This window comes from Xenopus tropicalis, chromosome 8 (genome assembly GCF_000004195.4).
Source record: "Xenopus tropicalis strain Nigerian chromosome 8, UCB_Xtro_10.0, whole genome shotgun sequence".
In the NCBI taxonomy this organism is placed as follows: Eukaryota; Metazoa; Chordata; class Amphibia; order Anura; family Pipidae; genus Xenopus; species Xenopus tropicalis.
The window spans coordinates 463,312-483,600 of NC_030684.2; the positions used below are offsets into that span (position 1 = coordinate 463,312).

The 20,289-nt window shown below is 59.0% G+C and overlaps 1 protein-coding gene across 1 annotated transcript; it reads right to left on the reverse strand.

The window, feature by feature from the left end:
* Nucleotides 1-3,000: 3,000 nt before the first annotated feature.
* On the reverse strand, nt 3,001-17,878 carry tfe3 (transcription factor binding to IGHM enhancer 3). The gene is made up of 10 exons (XM_031891273.1): nt 17,362-17,878; nt 11,820-11,933; nt 10,393-10,633; nt 8,291-8,527; nt 8,100-8,192; nt 6,219-6,336; nt 5,611-5,667; nt 4,849-4,924; nt 4,095-4,242; nt 3,001-3,431 (listed from the first exon to the last, which is right to left on the reverse strand). Exons 1-10 carry the CDS (start codon nt 17,463-17,465, stop codon nt 3,069-3,071), a joined length of 1,551 nt encoding a protein of 516 aa, XP_031747133.1. The 5' UTR covers nt 17,466-17,878; the 3' UTR covers nt 3,001-3,068.
* Between the last annotated feature and the right edge of the window lie 2,411 nt (nt 17,879-20,289).

A 20,289-nucleotide genomic window follows, 5' to 3' on the forward strand; every position in this document is an offset into this window, starting at 1 on the left:
ATAGCAGGGGCAGAACTACAGAGCTGCCCGACAGCATTGCCCCCCAACCTTTAGCTGTGCCCCTTCTGTTCCCAGCCGCCATCTTGGGGATCAGCACCTACACTCTGGCACCCAAACTGGGATATTGGGGTACAGGGTTGGTCTGGCCCCAACAGGGCACTGGTTTAAAACTCTGTGGGCCCTAGTCCTGTTGGGCCCCTTTTAACTGGGCACGTTGGTGGGGGGGGGGGCGGATTGCTGTTGGCCAGTAATCAGTAGGGAGGGGCTAGAGAGTAGTGCAGGGCGTTGGTATTGCTGGCATGTAGGCCCCTCCCCTGCTGGGCGTTGGTATTGCTGGCATATAGGCCCCTCCCCTGCTGGGCGCTGGTATTGCTGGCATGTAGGCCCCTGCCCTGCTGGGTGTTTGTATATAGGCCCCTCCCCTGCTGGGCGCCGGTATTGCTGGCGTGTAGGCCCCTCCCCTGCTGGGCGCCGGTATTGCTGGGTGTAGGCCCCTCCCCTGCCGGGCGCCGGTATTGCTGGCATGTAGGCCCCTCCCCTGCTGGGTGTTGGTATTGCTGGCATGTAGGCCCCTCCCCTGCTGGGTGTTGGTATTGCTGGCATGTAGGCCCCTCCCCTGCTGGGAGTTGGCATGTAGGCCCCTCCCCTACGGGGTGCTGGTATTGCTGGCATGTAGGCCCCTCCCCTGCTGGGCGTTGGCATGTAGGCCCCTCCCCTGGAGGAAATGGGGACTCGGCGAGTGTAAAATGTTTAATAGAAGAATACAGAGTTACACGGGGGGTGGGGGGGACATTGTATCAGACACACAGTAACGGGGAACTGGGGTGAGACCTGCACCCCCCAATATTCCCCCACATTGTTCCTCCTCCTTCATACGTGCGCTCCCCTACTCACCCTCACACAGACCCCCAGCTCCACTGGCGCCCCCCTGCCCCTAGCTCAGCTCCACTGGCGCCCCCCTGCCCCTAGCTCAGCTCCACTGGCGCCCCCCCTGCCCCTAGCTCAGCTCCACTGGCGCCCCCCCTGCCCCTAGCTCAGCTCCACTGGCGCCCCCCCTGCCCCTAGCTCAGCTCCACTGGCGCCCCCCCTGCCCCTAGCTCAGCTCCACTGGCGCCCCCCCTGCCCCTAGCTCAGCTCCACTGGCGCCCCCCCTGCCCCTAGCTCAGCTCCACTGGCGCCCCCCTGCCCCTAGCTCAGCTCCACTGGCGCCCCCCCTGCCCCTAGCTCAGCTCCACTGGCGCCCCCCTGCCCCTAGCTCAGCTCCACTGGCGCCCCCCTGCCCCTAGCTCAGCTCCACTGGCGCCCCCCCCGCCCCTGCACAAGTCACACTGCAGACGTCTCCCCCCTAAGCACATACTATTTACAGCTTTGTCACAAATACATTTCTCTGTATTTCCCACAATCCTCTCTTGTGCACATTTCCCACACATAAGACTCTGGTCCCACTGGACTTTCCAGTTCCCTTCAGTCGGCCTCAAGGTAAGCGCAGCAGTGTAAGGGTTAAGCTGCATCAGGTATGGAGCCCGGGGCAGTAACCCCTTGTGAGCCGGGGACCTGCGGAGTCCTGGTTCCGCTCACTCCGGGAAGGTCTGTGTGTCTGTTGTTTTATCTGCCGAGAGACAGGGGGGTATCTGCCGAGAGACAGGGGGGTATCTGCCGAGAGACAGGGGGGGTATCTGCCGAGAGACAGGGGGGTATCTGCCGAGAGACAGGCGGGTATCTGCCGAGAGACAGGGGGTATCTGCCGAGAGACAGGGGGGTATCTGCCGAGAGACAGGGGGGTATCTGCCGAGAGACGGGCGGGTATCTGCCGAGAGACGGGCGGGTATCTGCCGAGAGACGGGCGGGTATCTGCCGAGAGACGGGCGGGTATCTGCCGAGAGACGGGCGGGTATCTGCCGAGAGACGGGGCGGTATCTGCCGAGAGACGGGCGGGTATCTGCCGAGAGACGGGCGGGTATCTGCCGAGAGACAGGGGGGTATCTGCCGAGAGACAGGGGGTATCTGCCGAGAGACGGGCGGGGATCTGCCGAGAGACAGGGGGGTATCTGCCGAGAGACGGGCGGGTATCTGCCGAGAGACGGGCGGGTATCTGCCGAGAGACGGGGGGGTATCTGCGAGAGACGGGCGGGTATCTGCCGAGAGACGGGGGGGTATCTGCCGAGAGACGGGCGGGTATCTGCCGAGAGACGGGGGGGTATCTGCCGAGAGACGGGGGGGTATCTGCCGAGAGACGGGGGGGTATCTGCCGAGAGACGGAAATCTACGGAGAGGCAGGCGGCCGGGGGCAGATACCTACAGAGAGGCAGGCGGCCGGGGGCAGATACCTACGGAGAGGCAGGCGGCCGGGGGCAGATACCTACGGAGGGGCAGGCGGCCGGGGGCAGATACCTACGGAGAGGCAGGCGGCCGGGGGCAGATACCTACGGAGGGCAGGCCGGCCGGGGGCAGATACCTACGGAGGGGCAGGCGGCCGGGGGCAGATACCTACGGAGGGGCAGGCGGCCGGGGGGCAGATACCTACGGAGGGGCAGGCGGCCGGGGCAGATACCTACGGAGGGGCAGGCAGGCCGGGGGCAGATACCTACGGAGGGGCAGGCGGCCGGGGGCAGATACCTACGGAGGGGCAGGCGGCCGGGGGCAGATACCTACGGAGGGGCAGGTGGCCGGGGGCAGATACCTACGGAGGGGCAGGTGGCCGGGGGCAGGTGGCCGGGGGCAGATACCTACGGAGGGGCAGGTAGCCGGGGGCAGATACCTACGGAGGGGCAGGTAGCCGGGGGCAGGTATCCTGTCAGTATTGCAGCGATGGTCTAGATACAAATAAAAGAACAGGAGCCGCACCAAATTCTGCCCCAGGAATGGGCCGGGTGCTGTGGGCGGGGCTTATACATGGACCCACCCAGTAGCCCCCAGTCTTCTCTTGCACTGTATCAGCAGTCCGTAACCCCACAGTCCTGGGGGCAACACTGCAGGGGCAGTTATTTGGTGGCCCTTCCATTTATGGGGTGCAGTATTGGGGGGCCGCTTTCCCTGGGCGGAGCCAGCTTTCCCTGGGCGGAGCCAGGTCAGGAGTCGTCCTCCATGCTGAAGCTGCTGTGGCGGCTGCTTGTCTTTGATGCTTGAGGGGAGACGGAGGAGAGGAGCGGGTCGGCGCCCCCCAGTGGGGAAAGGGCATCGTCCATTAGAATGTCAGCGATGGCCGAGTCCCCGGTCAGACTCAGGTGGAAGTTCAGGTCTTGGTCGACCAGGTCACTCAGGGGGTCAGTGAAGTGGAGGGTCCCCAGGTCCAGAGTAGTGGGGTCCGGCCGCTGGGCTGACTGGAAGGCTGGCATCGCCATGGCGGGGGGCGCCCCCTTCAGAGTGTTCGTGGGGTTACAGGCGGGGGGGGCGGCACTAATACCGTGGAGCTGGGCCTGCATTTCCAGTTCCTGTGGGGGAGTCACATGGGAGGAAGTGGTCAGAGGGGGCAGATACTCACAGGGGCAATATATACATGTGGGGGTACTAAGCCCTCGGCACTGACACTATAGGGTGCCCCCCCAATATACTCACAGTATCAGGTGCCTTGGGAGGGGCAGATACTCACAGGGGCAATATATACATGTGGGGGTACTAAGCCCTCGGCACTGACACTATAGGGTGCCCCCCCAATATACTCACAGTATCAGGTGCCTTGGGAGGGGCAGATACTCACAGGGGCAATATATACATGTGGGGGTACTAAGCCCTCGGCACTGACACTATAGGGTCCCCCCCAATATACTCACAGTATCAGGTAGGCGCCTTGGGAGGGGCAGATTGGATGAAGAACAGATACCTGTATCTCATACCCCAAAATACTGTTAGTGCCCCCTTTGTGCCCTCCAGGGCAGGTTCTAATCCATGCAGCTTGCAGGGCTGCGCCCAATCCCAATAAGCCCTGTTGCATTTGTAGACCCCAATATATGCTCTGCCACCCATTCCATAAAAGCCCCGCCCTGCCGATGCCTGCCCAGCTAAAAGCCCCGCCCTGCTGATGCCCACCCTGCCCAGCTGCTGGTATAAAGGGCAATGGGGCAGTACTCCATACACCATAGGCACTGGCCCCCCACCTGTATGCGCAGCATTAGGCTTTGGTTCATGTGCTCCAGTCTGTGCTGCCGGCCCTCCAGCTCCCGCACCCTCTGCTGCTCCTTCTGCAGCTTCCGGATATATTCCACCGACGCCTTCAGGATGGTCCCCTTGTTCCAGCGCAGCTCCCTGGGGGGCAATGGGGCAATTAGTGGGGGGGGGACAGTAGGTACTTATGGGAATGGGGGGAGGATAGGGGAGAATGGGGCAATTAGTGGGGGGGGGGACAGTAGGTACTTATGGGAATGGGGGGAGGATAGGGAGAATGGGGCAATTAGTGGGGGGGGGGACAGTAGGTACTTATGGGAATGGGGGGAGGATAGGGGAGAATGGGGCAATTAGTGGGGGGGGGGACAGTAGGTACTTACGGAAATGGGGGGGAGAATAGGGGAAAATGGGGCAATTAGTGGGGGGGGGACAGTAGGTACTTACGGGAATGGGGGGAGGATAGGGGAGAATGGGGCAATTAGTGGATGGATAGTGGGGGTAACAGGGTGACACTTTTGGGGGGGGCAGTCAGTACTTACGGGAATGGGGGGAGGATAGGGGAGAATGGGGCAATTAGTGGGGGGGGACAGTAGGTACTTACGGGAATGGGGGGAGGATAGGGGAGAATGGGGCAATTAGTGGGGGGGGACAGTAGGTACTTACGGGAATGGGGGGAGGATAGGGGAGAATGGGGCAATTAGTGGATGGATAGTGGGGGTAACAGGGGGGGGGACAGTAGGTACTTACGGGTCACTAGACTTGGGGATCAGGGATCCCAGCTCCTTGATTCTGTCATTAATGTTAAATCTCCGGCGCCGTTCAACTATAGGACACAATTGATTGGCTGTTAGTAGCCCCCCTTGGAATATCTTAGCCCCATATAGAGGCTCTAATCCACCCCCCCCCCCGCACAGCATACAGGTTCAGCCTACCAGCCCCCCCGGGGTAATTCCCTTCCTGTGCCCCCCCCCCTCAGCACAACATACAGGTTCAGCCTACCAGCCCCCTGGGGTAATTCCCTTCCTGCCCCCCCCCCCCAGCACAGCATACAGGTTCAGCCTACCAGCCCCCTGGGGCAATTCTTTTATAATGCGCTGAAGTGAGAAGAATGTGGCTGGTCCTGCTGATCTGCCCCGGGGCACTTACTAAAGAGAGAGCAGGAGGGGTAACAGACAGTGGAGTTGCCCCGTGACAATTTAACCCCACTGTCCCCTTATGGGAGATACCACGTATTACTGTGCCCTCCTATTGGCCTATTCTGTGCAGTGGGTGCCATACCCTGTATAACTGCACCCTCTCTCTGTGGGAAGAAGTGCTGCCGGTGCTGCCCCCCTGTGGCTGCTGGTGGGACTACACCCTGTGGCTACAAGTGCTGAGTTTGCAACATTCTCTGGTTCTGCCAATGAAGCATAAAAGCCCCACGGGATTGGTCTGTTGGGCGTCCTGGGAAATATCAGAGCCCCGCCCCCAGCTACCTGGGGGGGCATTAAGTGGGTGCCAGTTACTCACTCAGATTGTGGTTGTCCTTCTTCTGCCGCTCCTTTATCATTGCCTTGGCCTCCACATCTGCGCACAGAGAGGGGACATTAGTACTGGGCTTGGGGGGCGGCACGGGCGCTCTATGTGGGGCCCCCCGGCACGGGCGCTCTATGTGGGGCCCCCCGGCACGGGCGCTCTATGTGGGGCCCCCCGGCACGGGCGCTCTATGGGGGGCCCCCCGCACGGGCGCTCTATGGGGGGCCCCCCGCACGGGCGCTCTATGTGGGGCCCCCGGCACGGGCGCTCTATGGGGGGGCCCCCCGGCACGGGCGCTCTATGTGGGGCCCCCCGGCACGGGCGCTCTATGTGGGGCCCCCCGGCACGGGCGCTCTATGTGGGGCCCCCCGGCACGGGCGCTCTATGTGGGGCCCCCCGGCACGGGCGCTCTATGGGGGGCCCCCCGCACGGGCGCTCTATGTGGGGCCCCCCGGCACGGGCGCTCTATGTGGGGCCCCCCGGCACGGGCGCTCTATGTGGGGCCCCCCGGCACGGGCGCTCTATGTGGGGCCCCCCGGCACGGGCGCTCTATGTGGGGCCCCCCGGCACGGGCGCTCTATGTGGGGCCCCCCGGCACTCACCTGTATATTCCGTCTTTATGTTGGGGAGCTCAGCGGGGCACGAGTTGCTCACGGTTATTGCCGGAGTCGCCAAACTGGCGCCACAATAAACGTCCAGGAGATTCCCAGCAACAGGGAGCTGCAACGAGAGACCTCTCTGTGAGACTGCCCTGTGGGTCTCTCTCTCTGTGAGACTGACCTGTGGGTCTCTCTCTCTGTGTGACTGCCCTGTGGGTCTCTCTCTGTGAGACTGCCCTGTGGGTCTCTCTCTGTGAGACTGACCTGTGGGACTCTCTCTCTGTGAGACTGACCTGTGGGACTCTCTCTGTGTGTGACTGCCCTGTGGGTCTCTCTCTGTGTGACTGCCCTGTGGGTCTCTCTCTCTGTGAGACTGACCTGTGGGACTCTCTCTGTGTGTGACTGCCCTGTGGGTCTCTCTCTGTGTGACTGCCCTGTGGGTCTCTCTCTCTGTGAGACTGACCTGTGGGACTCTCTCTGTGTGTGACTGCCCTGTGGGTCTCTCTCTCCGTGAGACTGACCTGTGGGTCTCTCTCTCTGTGTGACTGCCCTGTGGGTCTCTCTCTCTCTCTGTGAGACTGACCTGTGGGTCTCTCTCTCTGTGTGACTGCCCTGTGGGTCTCTCTCTCTGTGAGACTGACCTGTGGGACTCTCTCTGTGTGTGACTGCCCTGTGGGTCTCTCTCTCTCTGTGAGACTGCCCTGTGGGTCTCTCTCTCTGTGAGACTGCCCTGTGGGTCTCTCTCTCTGTGAGACTGCCCTGTGGGTCTCTCTCTCTGTGAGACTGCCCTGTGGGTCTCTCTCTCTGTGAGACTGTCCTGTGGGTCTCTCTCTCTGTGAGACTGCCCTGTGGGTCTCTCTCTGTGTGACTGCCCTGTGGGTCTCTCTCTCTGTGGCTGCCCTGTGGGTCTCTCTCTCTGTGAGACTGTCCTGTGGGTCTCTCTCTCTGTGAGACTGCCCTGTGGGTCTCTCTCTCTGTGTGACTGCCCTGTGGGTCTCTCTCTCTGTGTGACTGCCCTGTGGGTCTCTCTCTCTGTGAGACTGCCCTGTGGGTCTCTCTCTCTGTGTGACTGCCCTGTGGGTCTCTCTCTGTGTGACTGCCCTGTGGGTCTCTCTCTCTGTGACTGCCCTGTGGGTCTCTCTCTCTGTGACTGCCCTGTGGGTCTCTCTCTCTGTGAGACTGTCCTGTGGGTCTCTCTCTCTGTGAGACTGTCCTGTGGGTCTCTCTCTCTGTGAGACTGCCCTGCGCTTTGGGTCCCACGGGAGAAAAGCGCTTTACAAATGTTTGTTGTTGTTGTTGCCCTGTGGTCTCTCTGTGTGAGACTGCCCCGTGGGTCTCTCTCTCTGTGAGACTGCCCTGTGGGTCTCTCTCTCTGTGAGACTGTCCTGTGGGTCTCTCTCTCTGTGAGACTGCCCTGTGGGTCTCTCTCTCTGTGAGACTGCCCCCTGGGTCTCTCTGTGAGACTGCCCTGTGGGTCTCTCTGTGAGACTGCCCCGTGGGTCTCTCTGTGAGACTGCCCTGTGGGTCTCTCTGTGTGAGACTGCCCCGTGGGTCTCTCTGTGAGACTGCCCCGTGGGTCTCTCTGTGAGACTGCCCCGTGGGTCTCTCTGTGAGACTGCCCTGTGGGTCTCTCTGTGTGAGACTGCCCTGTGGGTCTCTCTGTGAGACTGCCCCGTGGGTCTCTCTGTGAGACTGCCCCGTGGGTCTCTCTGTGAGACTGCCCTGTGGGTCTCTCTGTGTGAGACTGCCCCGTGGGTCTCTCTGTGAGACTGCCCTGTGGGTCTCTCTGTGTGAGACTGCCCCGTGGGTCTCTCTGTGAGACTGCCCTGTTGGTCTCTCTGTGAGACTGCCCTGTGGGTGTGGCCCCCGGGGGGCGGTACTTACTGTACTGGGTAAGTGAGATCGTTCCACAAATCCCATCATTTCATCATTGAAACTCGATTCCAAACTTATTATCTCATCAATGACATCATCAATCTGAGACAAAGAGAAAGTCATCAGTTCAGCGCTAATGCCCCTCCCCCAGCGCCCACCTAAGCTCCTCCCCTCACAGAATGCCCCACTTACACACCCACCTCTTTCTCCAAACTGGAGCCAATTTTCAGCATGGCCAATGGGCTGTTGGGGGCGCTGCTGGCCGAGACTTGGGGGGCCACTTCAGGCTTTGGGGAGCTCCCTGGGGCAGCCGTGCCGGGGGCAGAAGCGTTCATGGGCACCTTGGCACCCAGGGTGGTAGAGAGATACTGTTTGACCTGCTGCCGCTGGGACTGCTGGATGTGGTACCTGGTCGGGTTCTCAAGGTGAGTTTGTACCTGGGGGAGGAACACAGAGTCATTAGCGGCTCCGCCCCCTGCGCCACCTGTTAATTCACCCCCCGCGCCACCTGTCAATTCACCCCCCCGCGCCATCTGCGCCACCTGTCAATTCACCCCCCCCGCGCCATCTGTCAATTCACCCCCTGCGCCACCTGTTAATTCACCCCCCGCGCCATCTGCGCCATCTGTCAATTCACCCCCTGCGCCATCTGTCAATTCACCCCCCGCGCCATCTGCGCCACCTGTCAATTCACCCCCGCGCCATCTGCGCCACCTGTCAATTCACCCCCGCGCCATCTGCGCCACCTGTCAATTCACCCCCGCGCCATCTGCGCCACCTGTCAATTCACCCCCGCGCCATCTGCGCCACCTGTCAATTCACCCCCCGCGCCATCTGCGCCACCTGTCAATTCACCCCCGCGCCATCTGCGCCACCTGTCAATTTCACCCCCCGCGCCACCTGTCAGTTCACCCCCTGCGCCACCTGTCAATTCACCCCCCGCGCCATCTGTCAATTCACCCCCTGCGCCATCTGTCAATTCACCCCCTGCGCCACCTGTTAATTCACCCCCCGCGCCATCTGCGCCACCTGTCAATTCACCGCCCCCCGCGCCATCTGTCAATTCACCCCCTGCGCCATCTGTCAATTCACCCCCCGCGCCATCTGCGCCACCTGTCAATTCACCCCCGCCGCCATCTGCGCCACCTGTCAATTCACCCCCCGCGCCACCTGTCAGTTCACCCCCTGCGCCACCTGTCAATTCACCCCCCGCGCCATCTGTCAATTCACCCCCTGCGCCATCTGTCAATTCACCCCCTGCGCCACCTGTTAATTCACCCCCCGCGCCATCTGCGCCACCTGTCAATTCACCGCCCCCGCGCCATCTGTCAATTCACCCCCTGCGCCATCTGTCAATTCACCCCCCGCGCCATCTGCGCCACCTGTCAATTCACCCCCGCGCCATCTGCGCCACCTGTCAATTCACCCCCCGCGCCACCTGTCAGTTCACCCCCTGCGCCACCTGTCAATTCACCCCCCGCGCCATCTGTTAATTCACCCCCCGCGCCATCTGTCAATTCACCCCCCGCGCCATCTGCGGCACCTGTCAATTCACCCCCTGCGCCAACTGTCAATTCACCCGCCGCGCCATCTGCACCACCTGTCAATTCACCCCCCGCGCCATCTTGTCAATTTCACCCGCCGCGCCATCTGCGCCACCTGTCAATTCACCCCCGCGCCATCTGTCAATCACCCCCTGCGCCATCTGTCAATTCACCCCCCGCGCCATCTACGCCACCTGTCAATTCACCCCCCGCGCCATCTACGCCACCTGTCAATTCACCCCCCGCGCCATCTGCGCCACCTGTCAATTCACCCCCCGCGACATCTGTCAATTCACCCGCCGCGCCATCTGCGCCATCTGTCAATTCACCCCCCGCGCCATCTACGCCACCTGTCAATTCACCCCCCGCGCCATCTACGCCACCTGTCAATTCACCCCCCGCGCCATCTGCGCCACCTGTCAATTCACCCCCCGCACCATCTGCGCCACCTGTCAATTCACCCCCCGCGCCATCTGCGCCACCTGTCAATTCACTCCCCGCACCATCTGTGCCACCTGTCAATTTAACCCCCGCACCATCTGTGCCACCTGTCAATTCACCCCCCGCGCCATCTGCGCCACCTGTCAATTCACCCCCCCGCACCATCTGTGCCACCTGTCAATTCACCCCTCGCGCCATCTGCGCCACCTGTCAATTCACCCCCCGCGCCACCTGTCAATTCACCCCCTGCGCCATATGCGCCACCTGTGCCAGTGAATAAACCCCCCCGCGCCACTAGAGGCGCTGTTTGCACGTACCTTTAAGACCTCCAGCGGAACTTGGGCGGGGGTGGGGCGAGTGTTGGGGGTAACATTGATGGCGGGTGAGGGTGGGACGAGGTTGCCCCGCTCTGCCAGGATCTGGGCGGCTTGTTGCTCCTGCTCCCTGCGCTCCTGCTCCTGGGCCTGTGCCCTCATCAGCTGCTGCCGTAGCAACACGCGGGAACTCATGGCGCCCGGGGTCTGAAGGGGCACGAGTGGCGTCTCACTGGGGGTCTGACTGTGGGGCAAAAACACACAAAGTCACCTCCTGTGGGGTAGGGAGCCGCGTGGCATTACTGGGTGCCCCCGAGAAAACTCTCCTGTTACCCCCACCCTGGGGCAAATGTTACCCCCACCCTGGGGCAAATGTTACCCCCACACTGGGCAAATGTTACCCACACCCTGGGGCAAATGTTACCCACACCCTGGGGCAAATGTTACCCACACCCTGGGGCAAATGTTACCCACACCCTGGGGCAAATGTTACCCACACCCTGGGGCACATGTTACCCACACCCTGGGGCAAATGTTACCCACACCCTGGGGCAAATGTTACCCACACCCTGGGGCAAATGTTACCCACACCCTGGGGCAAATGTTACCCACACCCTGGGGCAAATGTTACCCACACACTGGGGCAAATGTTACCCACACCCTGGGGCAAATGTTACCCACACCCTGGGGCACATGTTACCCACACCCTGGGGCACATGTTACCCACACCCTGGGGCAAATGTTACCCACACCCTGGGGCAAATGTTACCCACACCCTGGGGCAAATGTTACCCACACCCTGGGGCACATGTTACCCACACCCTGGGGCACATGTTACCCACACCCTGGGGCACATGTTACCCACACACTGGGGCAAATGTTACCCACACCCTGGGGCAAATGTTACCCACACCCTGGGGCAAATGTTACCCACACCCTGGGGCAAATGTTACCCACACCCTGGGGCAAATGTTACCCACACCCTGGGGCAAATGTTACCCACACCCTGGGGCAAATGTTACCCACACCCTGGGGCAAATGTTACCCACACCCTGGGGCACATGTTACCCACACCCTGGGGCACATGTTACCCACACCCTGGGGCACATGTTACCCACACCCTGGGGCAAATGTTACCCCCACACTGGGCAAATGTTACCCACACCCTGGGGCAAATGTTACCCACACCCTGGGGCAAATGTTACCCACACCCTGGGGCAAATGTTACCCACACCCTGGGGCACATGTTACCCACACCCTGGGGCACATGTTACCCACACCCTGGGGCAAATGTTACCCACACCCTGGGGCACACTGGGCACTGGCACCTGACACCCCGATTTCACAGACTGTAAGCTCTATGGCCAAGGACCTCCCCCATACATATATGTGCCAGTACAGTGAGTGAAGGGCCCCAATGTGCCACTTACCTGCTGGGAATGGGTTGGCTCTTTAACTGGTAGAACTGGTTCTCACTGGGCTCAATGGCGCGTTCCACCTCAATGTCAGGAACAATTCCAGATTCTGGGAGAATTGGGCTGAGACTGAGGGACGGAACACAATTGGTTAATGGGTGTAGCCCCGCCCCCAGCTCCGAAACCCCTCCCACCTACCCCTTCTGCCCCTCTCACACAGCTACGAGACTGCCCCACACAGCTACGAGACTGCCCCACACAGGTATGAGAGGTACCTCTATCTCACTCACAGGTATGAGACTGCCCCACACAGGTATGAGACTGCCCCACACAGGTATGAGACTGCCTCACACAGGCAGGAGAGGTACCTGTATCTCACTCACAGGTATGAGACTGCCCCACACAGGTATGAGACTGCCCCACACAGGCAGGAGAGGTACCTGTATCTCACTCACAGGTATGAGACTGCCCCACACAGGCAGGAGAGGTACCTGTATCTCACTCACAGGTATGAGACTGCCCCACACAGGTATGAGACTGCCCCACACAGCTACGAGACCTGTATCTCACTCACAGGTATGAGACTGCCCCACACAGGCAGGAGAGGTACCTGTATCTCACTCACAGGTATGAGACTGCCCCACACAGGTATGAGACTGCCCCACACAGGCAGGAGAGGTACCTGTATCTCACTCACAGGTATGAGACTGCCCCACACAGGCAGGAGAGGTACCTGTATCTCACTCACAGGTATGAGACTGCCCCACACAGGTATGAGACTGCCCCACACAGGTATGAGAGGTACCTGTATCTCACTCACAGGTATGAGACTGCCCCACACAGGCAGGAGAGGTACCTGTATCTCACTCACAGGTATGAGACTGCCCCACACAGGTACGAGAGGTACCTGTATCTCACTCACAGGTATGAGACTGCCCCACACAGGCAGGAGAGGTACCTGTATCTCACTCACAGGTATGAGACTGCCCCACACAGGCAGGAGAGGTACCTGCATCTCACTCACAGGTATGAGACTGCCCCACACAGGTATGAGAGGTACCTGTATCTCACTCACAGGTATGAGACTGCCCCACACAGGTATGAGAGGTACCTGTATCTCACTCACAGGTATGAGACTGCCCCACACAGGCACGAGAGGTACCTGTATCTCACTCACAGGTATGAGACTGCCCCACACAGGCAGGAGAGGTACCTGTATCTCACTCACAGGTATGAGACTGCCCCACACAGGTATGAGAGGTACCTGTATCTCACTCACAGGTATGAGACTGCCCCACACAGGTATGAGAGGTACCTGTATCTCACTCACAGGTATGAGACTGCCCAACACAGGTATGAGAGGTACCTGTATCTCACTCACAGGTATGAGACTGCCCCACACAGGCAGGAGACTGCCCCACACAGGTATGAGAGGTACCTGTATCTCACTCACAGGTATGAGACTGCCCCACACAGGCAGGAGACTGCCCCACACAGGTATGAGACTGCCCCACACAGGCAGGAGAGGTACCTGTATCTCACTCACAGGTATGAGACTGCCCCACACAGGCAGGAGAGGTACCTGTATCTCACTCACAGGTATGAGACTGCCCCACACAGGTATAAGACTGCCCCACACAGGTATGAGAGGTACCTGTATCTCACTCACAGGTATGAGACTGCCCCACACAGGCAGGAGAGGTACCTGTATCTCACTCACAGGTATGAGACTGCCCCACACAGGTATGAGAGGTACCTGTATCTCACTCACAGGTATGAGACTGCCCCACACAGGCAGGAGAGGTACCTGTATCTCACTCACAGGTATGAGACTGCCCCACACAGGCAGGAGAGGTACCTGGATCTCACTCACAGGTATGAGACTGCCCCACACAGGCAGGAGAGGTACCTGCATCTCACTCACAGGTATGAGACTGCCCCACACAGGCAGGAGAGGTACCTGCATCTCACTCACAGGTATGAGACTGCCCCACACAGGCAGGAGAGGTACCTGGATCTCACTCACAGGTATGAGACTGCCCCACACAGGCAGGAGAGGTACCTGTATCTCACTCACAGGTATGAGACTGCCCCACACAGGCAGGAGAGGTACCTGGATCTCACTCACAGGTATGAGACTGCCCCACACAGGCAGGAGAGGTACCTGCATCTCACTCACAGGTATGAGACTGCCCCACACAGGCAGGAGAGGTACCTGGATCTCACTCACAGGTATGAGACTGCCCCACACAGGCAGGAGAGGTACCTGCATCTCACTCACAGGTATGAGACTGCCCCACACAGGCAGGAGAGGTACCTGCATCTCACTCACAGGTATGAGACTGCCCCACACAGGCAGGAGAGGTACCTGCATCTCACTCACAGGTATGAGACTGCCCCACACAGGTATGAGACTGCCCCACACAGGCAGGAGAGGTCCCTGTATCTAACTCATAGGTATGAGACTGCCCCACACAGGCAGGAGAGGTCCCTGTATCTCACTCACAGGTATGAGACTGCCCCACACAGGCAGGAGAGGTACCTGTATCTCACTCACAGGTATGAGACTGCCCCACACAGGCAGGAGAGGTACCTGTATCTCACTCACAGGTATGAGACTGCCCCACACAGGCAGGAGAGGTACCTGTATCTCACTCACAGGTATGAGACTGCTCCACACAGGCAGGAGAGGTACCTGTATCTCACTCACAGGTATGAGACTGCTCCACACAGGCAGGAGAGGTACCTGTATCTCACTCACAGGTATGAGACTGCTCCACACAGGCAGGAGAGGTACCTGTATCTCACTCACAGGTATGAGACTGCTCCACACAGGCAGGAGAGGTACCTGGATCTCACTCACAGGTATGAGACTGCCCACACAGGTATGAGACTGCCCCACACAGGTATGAGACTGCCCCACACAGGTATGAGACTGCCCCACACAGTAGAGAAGTTGCCCCCCCCCCCCCATTAGAATGAGCGGAGGGGTCAGTAGGAGGGGCCTGTACCCCCCCCCAGTCATTACTGGAGTGTCGCTGGGCAAACACAGGGGCAGAGGTCGGGGGGGGGGGTTATTACATTGTTGTTGGGGTTGTTTCCCCGCCCCCTGTGAGTGACTAAGCACAGTATTGCCTCACAGCTCCCCCCCCCGACTCCCCCCTCCCCTGTGACTTGGGCCCTTCCGTAGCCCTCGGCGCCGCACACTCGGGTCCATTCCTGTCACTAATGGGGATTCTACCAACACCGACCCGCTGGGTCAACTCCTCCCCGGAACCGGCGCCTCTGTAGGGAAGTTGGAGCAGCAGCCTCGTCGCTTCCACGTCATCCCCCCCCCTCCCACGCACAATGGTACATTCCTCCCAGCCAGACAGGCTGCAATCTTCAACCAATTGCGCAACCAGCCAGATACTTACCCCAATTACCCCAGCATTAACCCTCTGATTCCCCCAGCAGAACCAACTTGCACACTGACCCCCAGCATTAACCCTCTGATTCCCCCAGCAGAACCAACTTGCACACTGACCCCCAGCATTAACCCTCCGATTCCCCCAGCAGAACCAACTTGCACACTGACCCCCAGCATTAACCCTCTGATTCCCCCAGCAGAACCAACTTGCACACTGACCCCCAGCATTAACCCTCTGATTCCCCCCGCAAAACCAACTTAAACACTGACCCCCAGCATTAACCCTCCGATTCCCCCAACAGAACCAACTTGCACACTGACCCCAAGCATTAACCCTCTGATTCCCCCAGCAGAACCAACTTGCACACTGACCCCCAGCATTAACCCTCTGATTCCCCCAGCAGAACCAACTTTCACACTGACCCCCAGCATTAACCCTCCGATTCCCCCAGCAAAACCAACTTGCATACTGACCCCCAGCATTAACCCTCTGATTCCCCCAGCAGAACCAACTTGCACACTGACCACCAGCATTAGCCCTCTGATTCCCCCAGCAGAACTAACTTGCACACTGACCCCCCAGCATTAACCCTCTGATTCCCCCCAGCAGAACCAACTTGCACACTGACCCCCAGCATTAACCATCTGATTCCCCCAGCAGAACCAACTTGCACACTGACCCCCAGCATTAACCCTGATTCCCCCAGCAGAACCAACTTGCACACTGACCCCCAGCATTAACCCTCTGATTCCCCCAGCAGAACCAACTTGCACACTGACCCCCCAGCATTAACCATCTGATTCCCCCAGCAGAACCAACTTGCACACTGACCCCCAGCATTAACCCTCTGATTCCCCCAGCAGAACCAACTTGCACACTGACCCCCAGCATTAACCCTGATTCCCCCAGCAGAACCAACTTGCACACTGACCCCCAGCATTAACCCTCTGATTCCCCCAGCAGAACCAACTTGCACACTGACCCCCAGCATTAACCCTCTGATTCCCCCAGCAGAACCAACTTGCACACTGACCCCCAGCATTAACCCTGATTCCCCCAGCAGAACCAACTTGCACACTGACCCCCAGCATTAACCCTCTGATTCCCCCAGCAGAACCACCTTGCACACTGACCCCCAGCATTAACCCTCTGATTCCCCCAGCAGAACCAACTTAAACACTGACCCCCAGCATTAACCCTCCGATTCCCCCAGCAGAACCAACTTGCACACTGACCCAAAGCATTAACCCTCTGATTCCCCCAGCAGAACCAACTTGCACACTGACCCCCAGCATTAACCATCTGATTCCCCCAGCAGAACCAACTTGCACACTGACCCCCAACATTAACTCTCCGATTCCCCCAGTAGAACCAACTTGCACACTGACCCCCAGCATTAACCCACCGATTCCCCCAGCAGAACCAACTTGAACACTGACCCCCAGCATTAACCATCCGATTCCCCAGCAGAACCAATTTGCACACTGACCCCCAGCATTAACCCTCTGATTCCCCAGCAGAACCAACTTGCACACTGACCCCCAGCATTAACCCTCTGATTCCCCCAGCAGAACCAACTTGCACACTGACCCCCAACATTAACTCTCCGATTCCCCCAGCAGAACCAACTTGCACACTGACCCCCAGCATTAACCCTCTGATTCCCCAGCAGAACCAACTTGCACACTGACCCCCAACATTAACTCTCCGATTCCCCCAGCAGAACCAACTTGCACACTGACCCCCAGCATTAACCCTCTGATTCCCCAGCAGAACCAACTTGCACACTGACCCCCAACATTAACTCTCCGATTCCCCCAGCAGAACCAACTTGCACACTGACCCCCAACATTAACTCTCCGATTCCCCCAGCAGAACCAACTTGCACACTGAACCCCAGCATTAACCCACCGATTCCCCCAGCAGAACCAACTTGAACACTGACCCCCAGCATTAACCATCCGATTCCCCAGCAGAACCAATTTGCACACTGACCCCCAGCATTAACCCTCTGATTCCCCAGCAGAACCAACTTGCACACTGACTCCCAGCATTAACCCTCCGATTCCCCAGCAGAACCAATTTGCACCCAGTAGACACAGGAAGAAGGGACAGGTAGATTTGCCCCAGGGGGGGCATGGAGTTACCTGAGCAGCTGGATGCTGTCAGCGCTGGAGCCCACCAGTACATAGACTGTGTGCTGTGAGGGGCTGCGCAGTGCGGGGGTCTCACAGCCTGTATCATGAGACATCGCTGGGGGCTCTCACTGGACGTGTGACAGGGGCCCGGCCGCTACTGTGTCTGCTTGAGCCTTCAGTCCTGGGCCCCTGCTCCTCTGCCCCTAACTGCCCCCGTCTGCTGCTTCTCCCAGCTGCCCCTTGTCTGAGATCTGTCCCCTGTCTCTTCTACCCCCTGCCTGGGAATTACCCCGTCTCTTCTATCCCCTGCCTGGGAATTACCCCCTGTCTCTTCTACCCCTTCCCAGGATATATGTTTTGTCTGTTCTGCCCTTGCCGGATATATACCCCTTGCCTGCCCTTTCTACATTAGATCTGCCCCCAGTAAAGCTTATTGCCCCGTGTCCCGGTGCAGCAGGGCAGCTGTAGGTCTCAGTTCATCCCTCACTTCCCATAAGTGAGACAGAGCAAAACAATCTCCCCCCTCCCTGGCTCCCCCTTCCTCTGCTTCTGCCCCTTCCCTCTTCCTCTCCCAGCTGCCAACATTAACTGCTGCATTGCTGGATTCCTGCCCCGGCTGCCTGGCTGCGCCCTCTGGCTGCATCGTCAGGCAATGCAGGGGTTACAGGATGACTCACTGGGCTCGGGGAATTCCGGGGCAAACAGCATGGGCTGATACAGGGACTGGGAGACAGCCAATCACAGAGCTGCCAGCAGTGATGTCACAGGCTAACCCTTTCCTGCCTGAGATCCAACTCTGATATTGTTTTGCACTGACAGCAAAAGCTCCGACACTGTGGCCCCTCTCTGAGCTCTTATACCCCCCCCCATTCTACTCACTGTCTGGGGTCTCTCTGAGCTCTGATACCCCCCCATTCTACTCACTGTCTGGGGTCTCTCTGAGCTCTTATACCCCCCCCCCATTCTACTCACTGTCTGGGGTCTCTCTGAGCTCTTATACCCCCCCATTCTACTTACTGTCTGGGGTCTCTCTGAGCTCTGATACCCCCCCATTCTACTCACTGTCTGGGGTCTCTCTGAGCTCTGATACCCCCCCATTCTACTCACTGTCTGGGGTCTCTCTGAGCTCTTATACCCCCCCCCCCATTCTACTCACTGTCTGGGGTCTCTCTGAGCTCTTATACCCCCCATTCTACTTACTGTCTGGGGTCTCTCTGAGCTCTGATACCCCCCATTCTACTCAATGTCTGGGGTCTCTCTGAGCTCTGATACCCCCCCATTCTACTCACTGTCTGGGGTCTCTCTGAGCTCTGATACCCCCATTCTACTCACTGTCTGGGGTCTCTCTGAGCTCTGATACCCCCCCCATTCTACTCACTGTCTGGGGTCTCTCTGAGCTCTGATACCCGCCCCCCCCCCATTCTACTCACTGTCTGGGGTCTCTCTGAGCTCTGATACCCCCCCATTCTACTCACTGTCTGGGGTCTCTCTGAGCTCTGATACCCCCCCATTCTACTCACTGTCTGGGGTCTCTCTGAGCTCTGATACCCCCCCCATTCTACTCACTGTCTGGGGTCTCTCTGAGCTCTGATACCCCCCCATTCTACTCACTGTCTGGGGTCTCTCTAAGCTCTGATACCCCTCCATTCTACTCACTGTCTGGGGTCTCTCTAAGCTCTGATACCCCTCCATTCTACTCACTGTCTGGGGTCTCTCTGAGCTCTGATACCCCCCCCATTCTACTCACTGTCTGGGGTCTCTCTGAGCTCTGATACCCCCCCCATTCTACTCACTGTCTGAGGTCTCTCTGAGCTCTGATACCCCCCATTCTACTCACTGTCTGGGGTCTCTCTGAGCTCTGATACCCGCCCCCCCCATTCTACTCACTGTCTGGGGTCTCTCTGAGCTCTGATACCCCCCATTCTACTCACTGTCTGGGGTCTCTCTGAGCTCTTATACCCCCCCCCATTCTACTCACTGTCTGGGGTCTCTCTGAGCTCTGATACCCCCCCATTCTACTCACTGTCCTGGGGTCTCTCTGAGCTCTGATACCCCCCATTCTACTCACTGTCTGGGGTCTCTCTGAGCTCTGATACCCCCCCCCCATTCTACTCACTGTCTGGGGTCTCTCTGAGCTCTGATACCCCCCCCATTCTACTCACTGTCTGGGGTCTCTCTGAGCTTCTGATACCCCCCATTCTACTCACTGTCTGGGGTCTCTCTGAGCTCTTATACCCCCCCCATTCTACTCACTGTCTGGGGTCTCTCTGAGCTCTGATACCCCCCCATTCTACTCACTGTCTGGGGTCTCTCTGAGCTCTGATACCCCCCATTCTACTCACTGTCTGGGGTCCCTCTGAGCTCTGATACCCCCCCCCCCATTCTACTCACTGTCTGGGGTCTCTCTGAGCTCTGATACCCCCCCCATTCTACTCACTGTCTGGGGTCTCTCTGAGCTCTGATACCCCCCCCCCATTCTACTCACTGTCTGGGGTCTCTCTGAGCTCTGATACCCCCCCATTCTACTCACTGTCTGGGTCTCTCTGAGCTCTGATACCCCCCCATTCTACTCACTGTCTGGGGTCTCTCTGAGCTCTGATACCCCCCCCCATTCTACTCACTGTCTGGGGTCTCTCTGAGCTCTGATACCCCCCCATTCTACTCACTGTCTGGGGTCTCTCTGAGCTCTTATACCCCCCCCCCCCATTCTACTCACTGTCTGGGGTCTCTCTGAGCTCTGATACCCCCCCCCATTCTACTCACTGTCTGGGGTCTCTCTGAGCTCTGATACCTCCCCCCCCCCATTCTACTCACTGTCTGGGGATCTCTGAGCTCTTATACCCCCCCCATTCTACTCACTGTCTGGGGTCTCTCTGAGCTCTGATACCCGCCCCCCCCATTCTACTCACTGTCTGGGGTCTCTCTGAGCTCTGATAC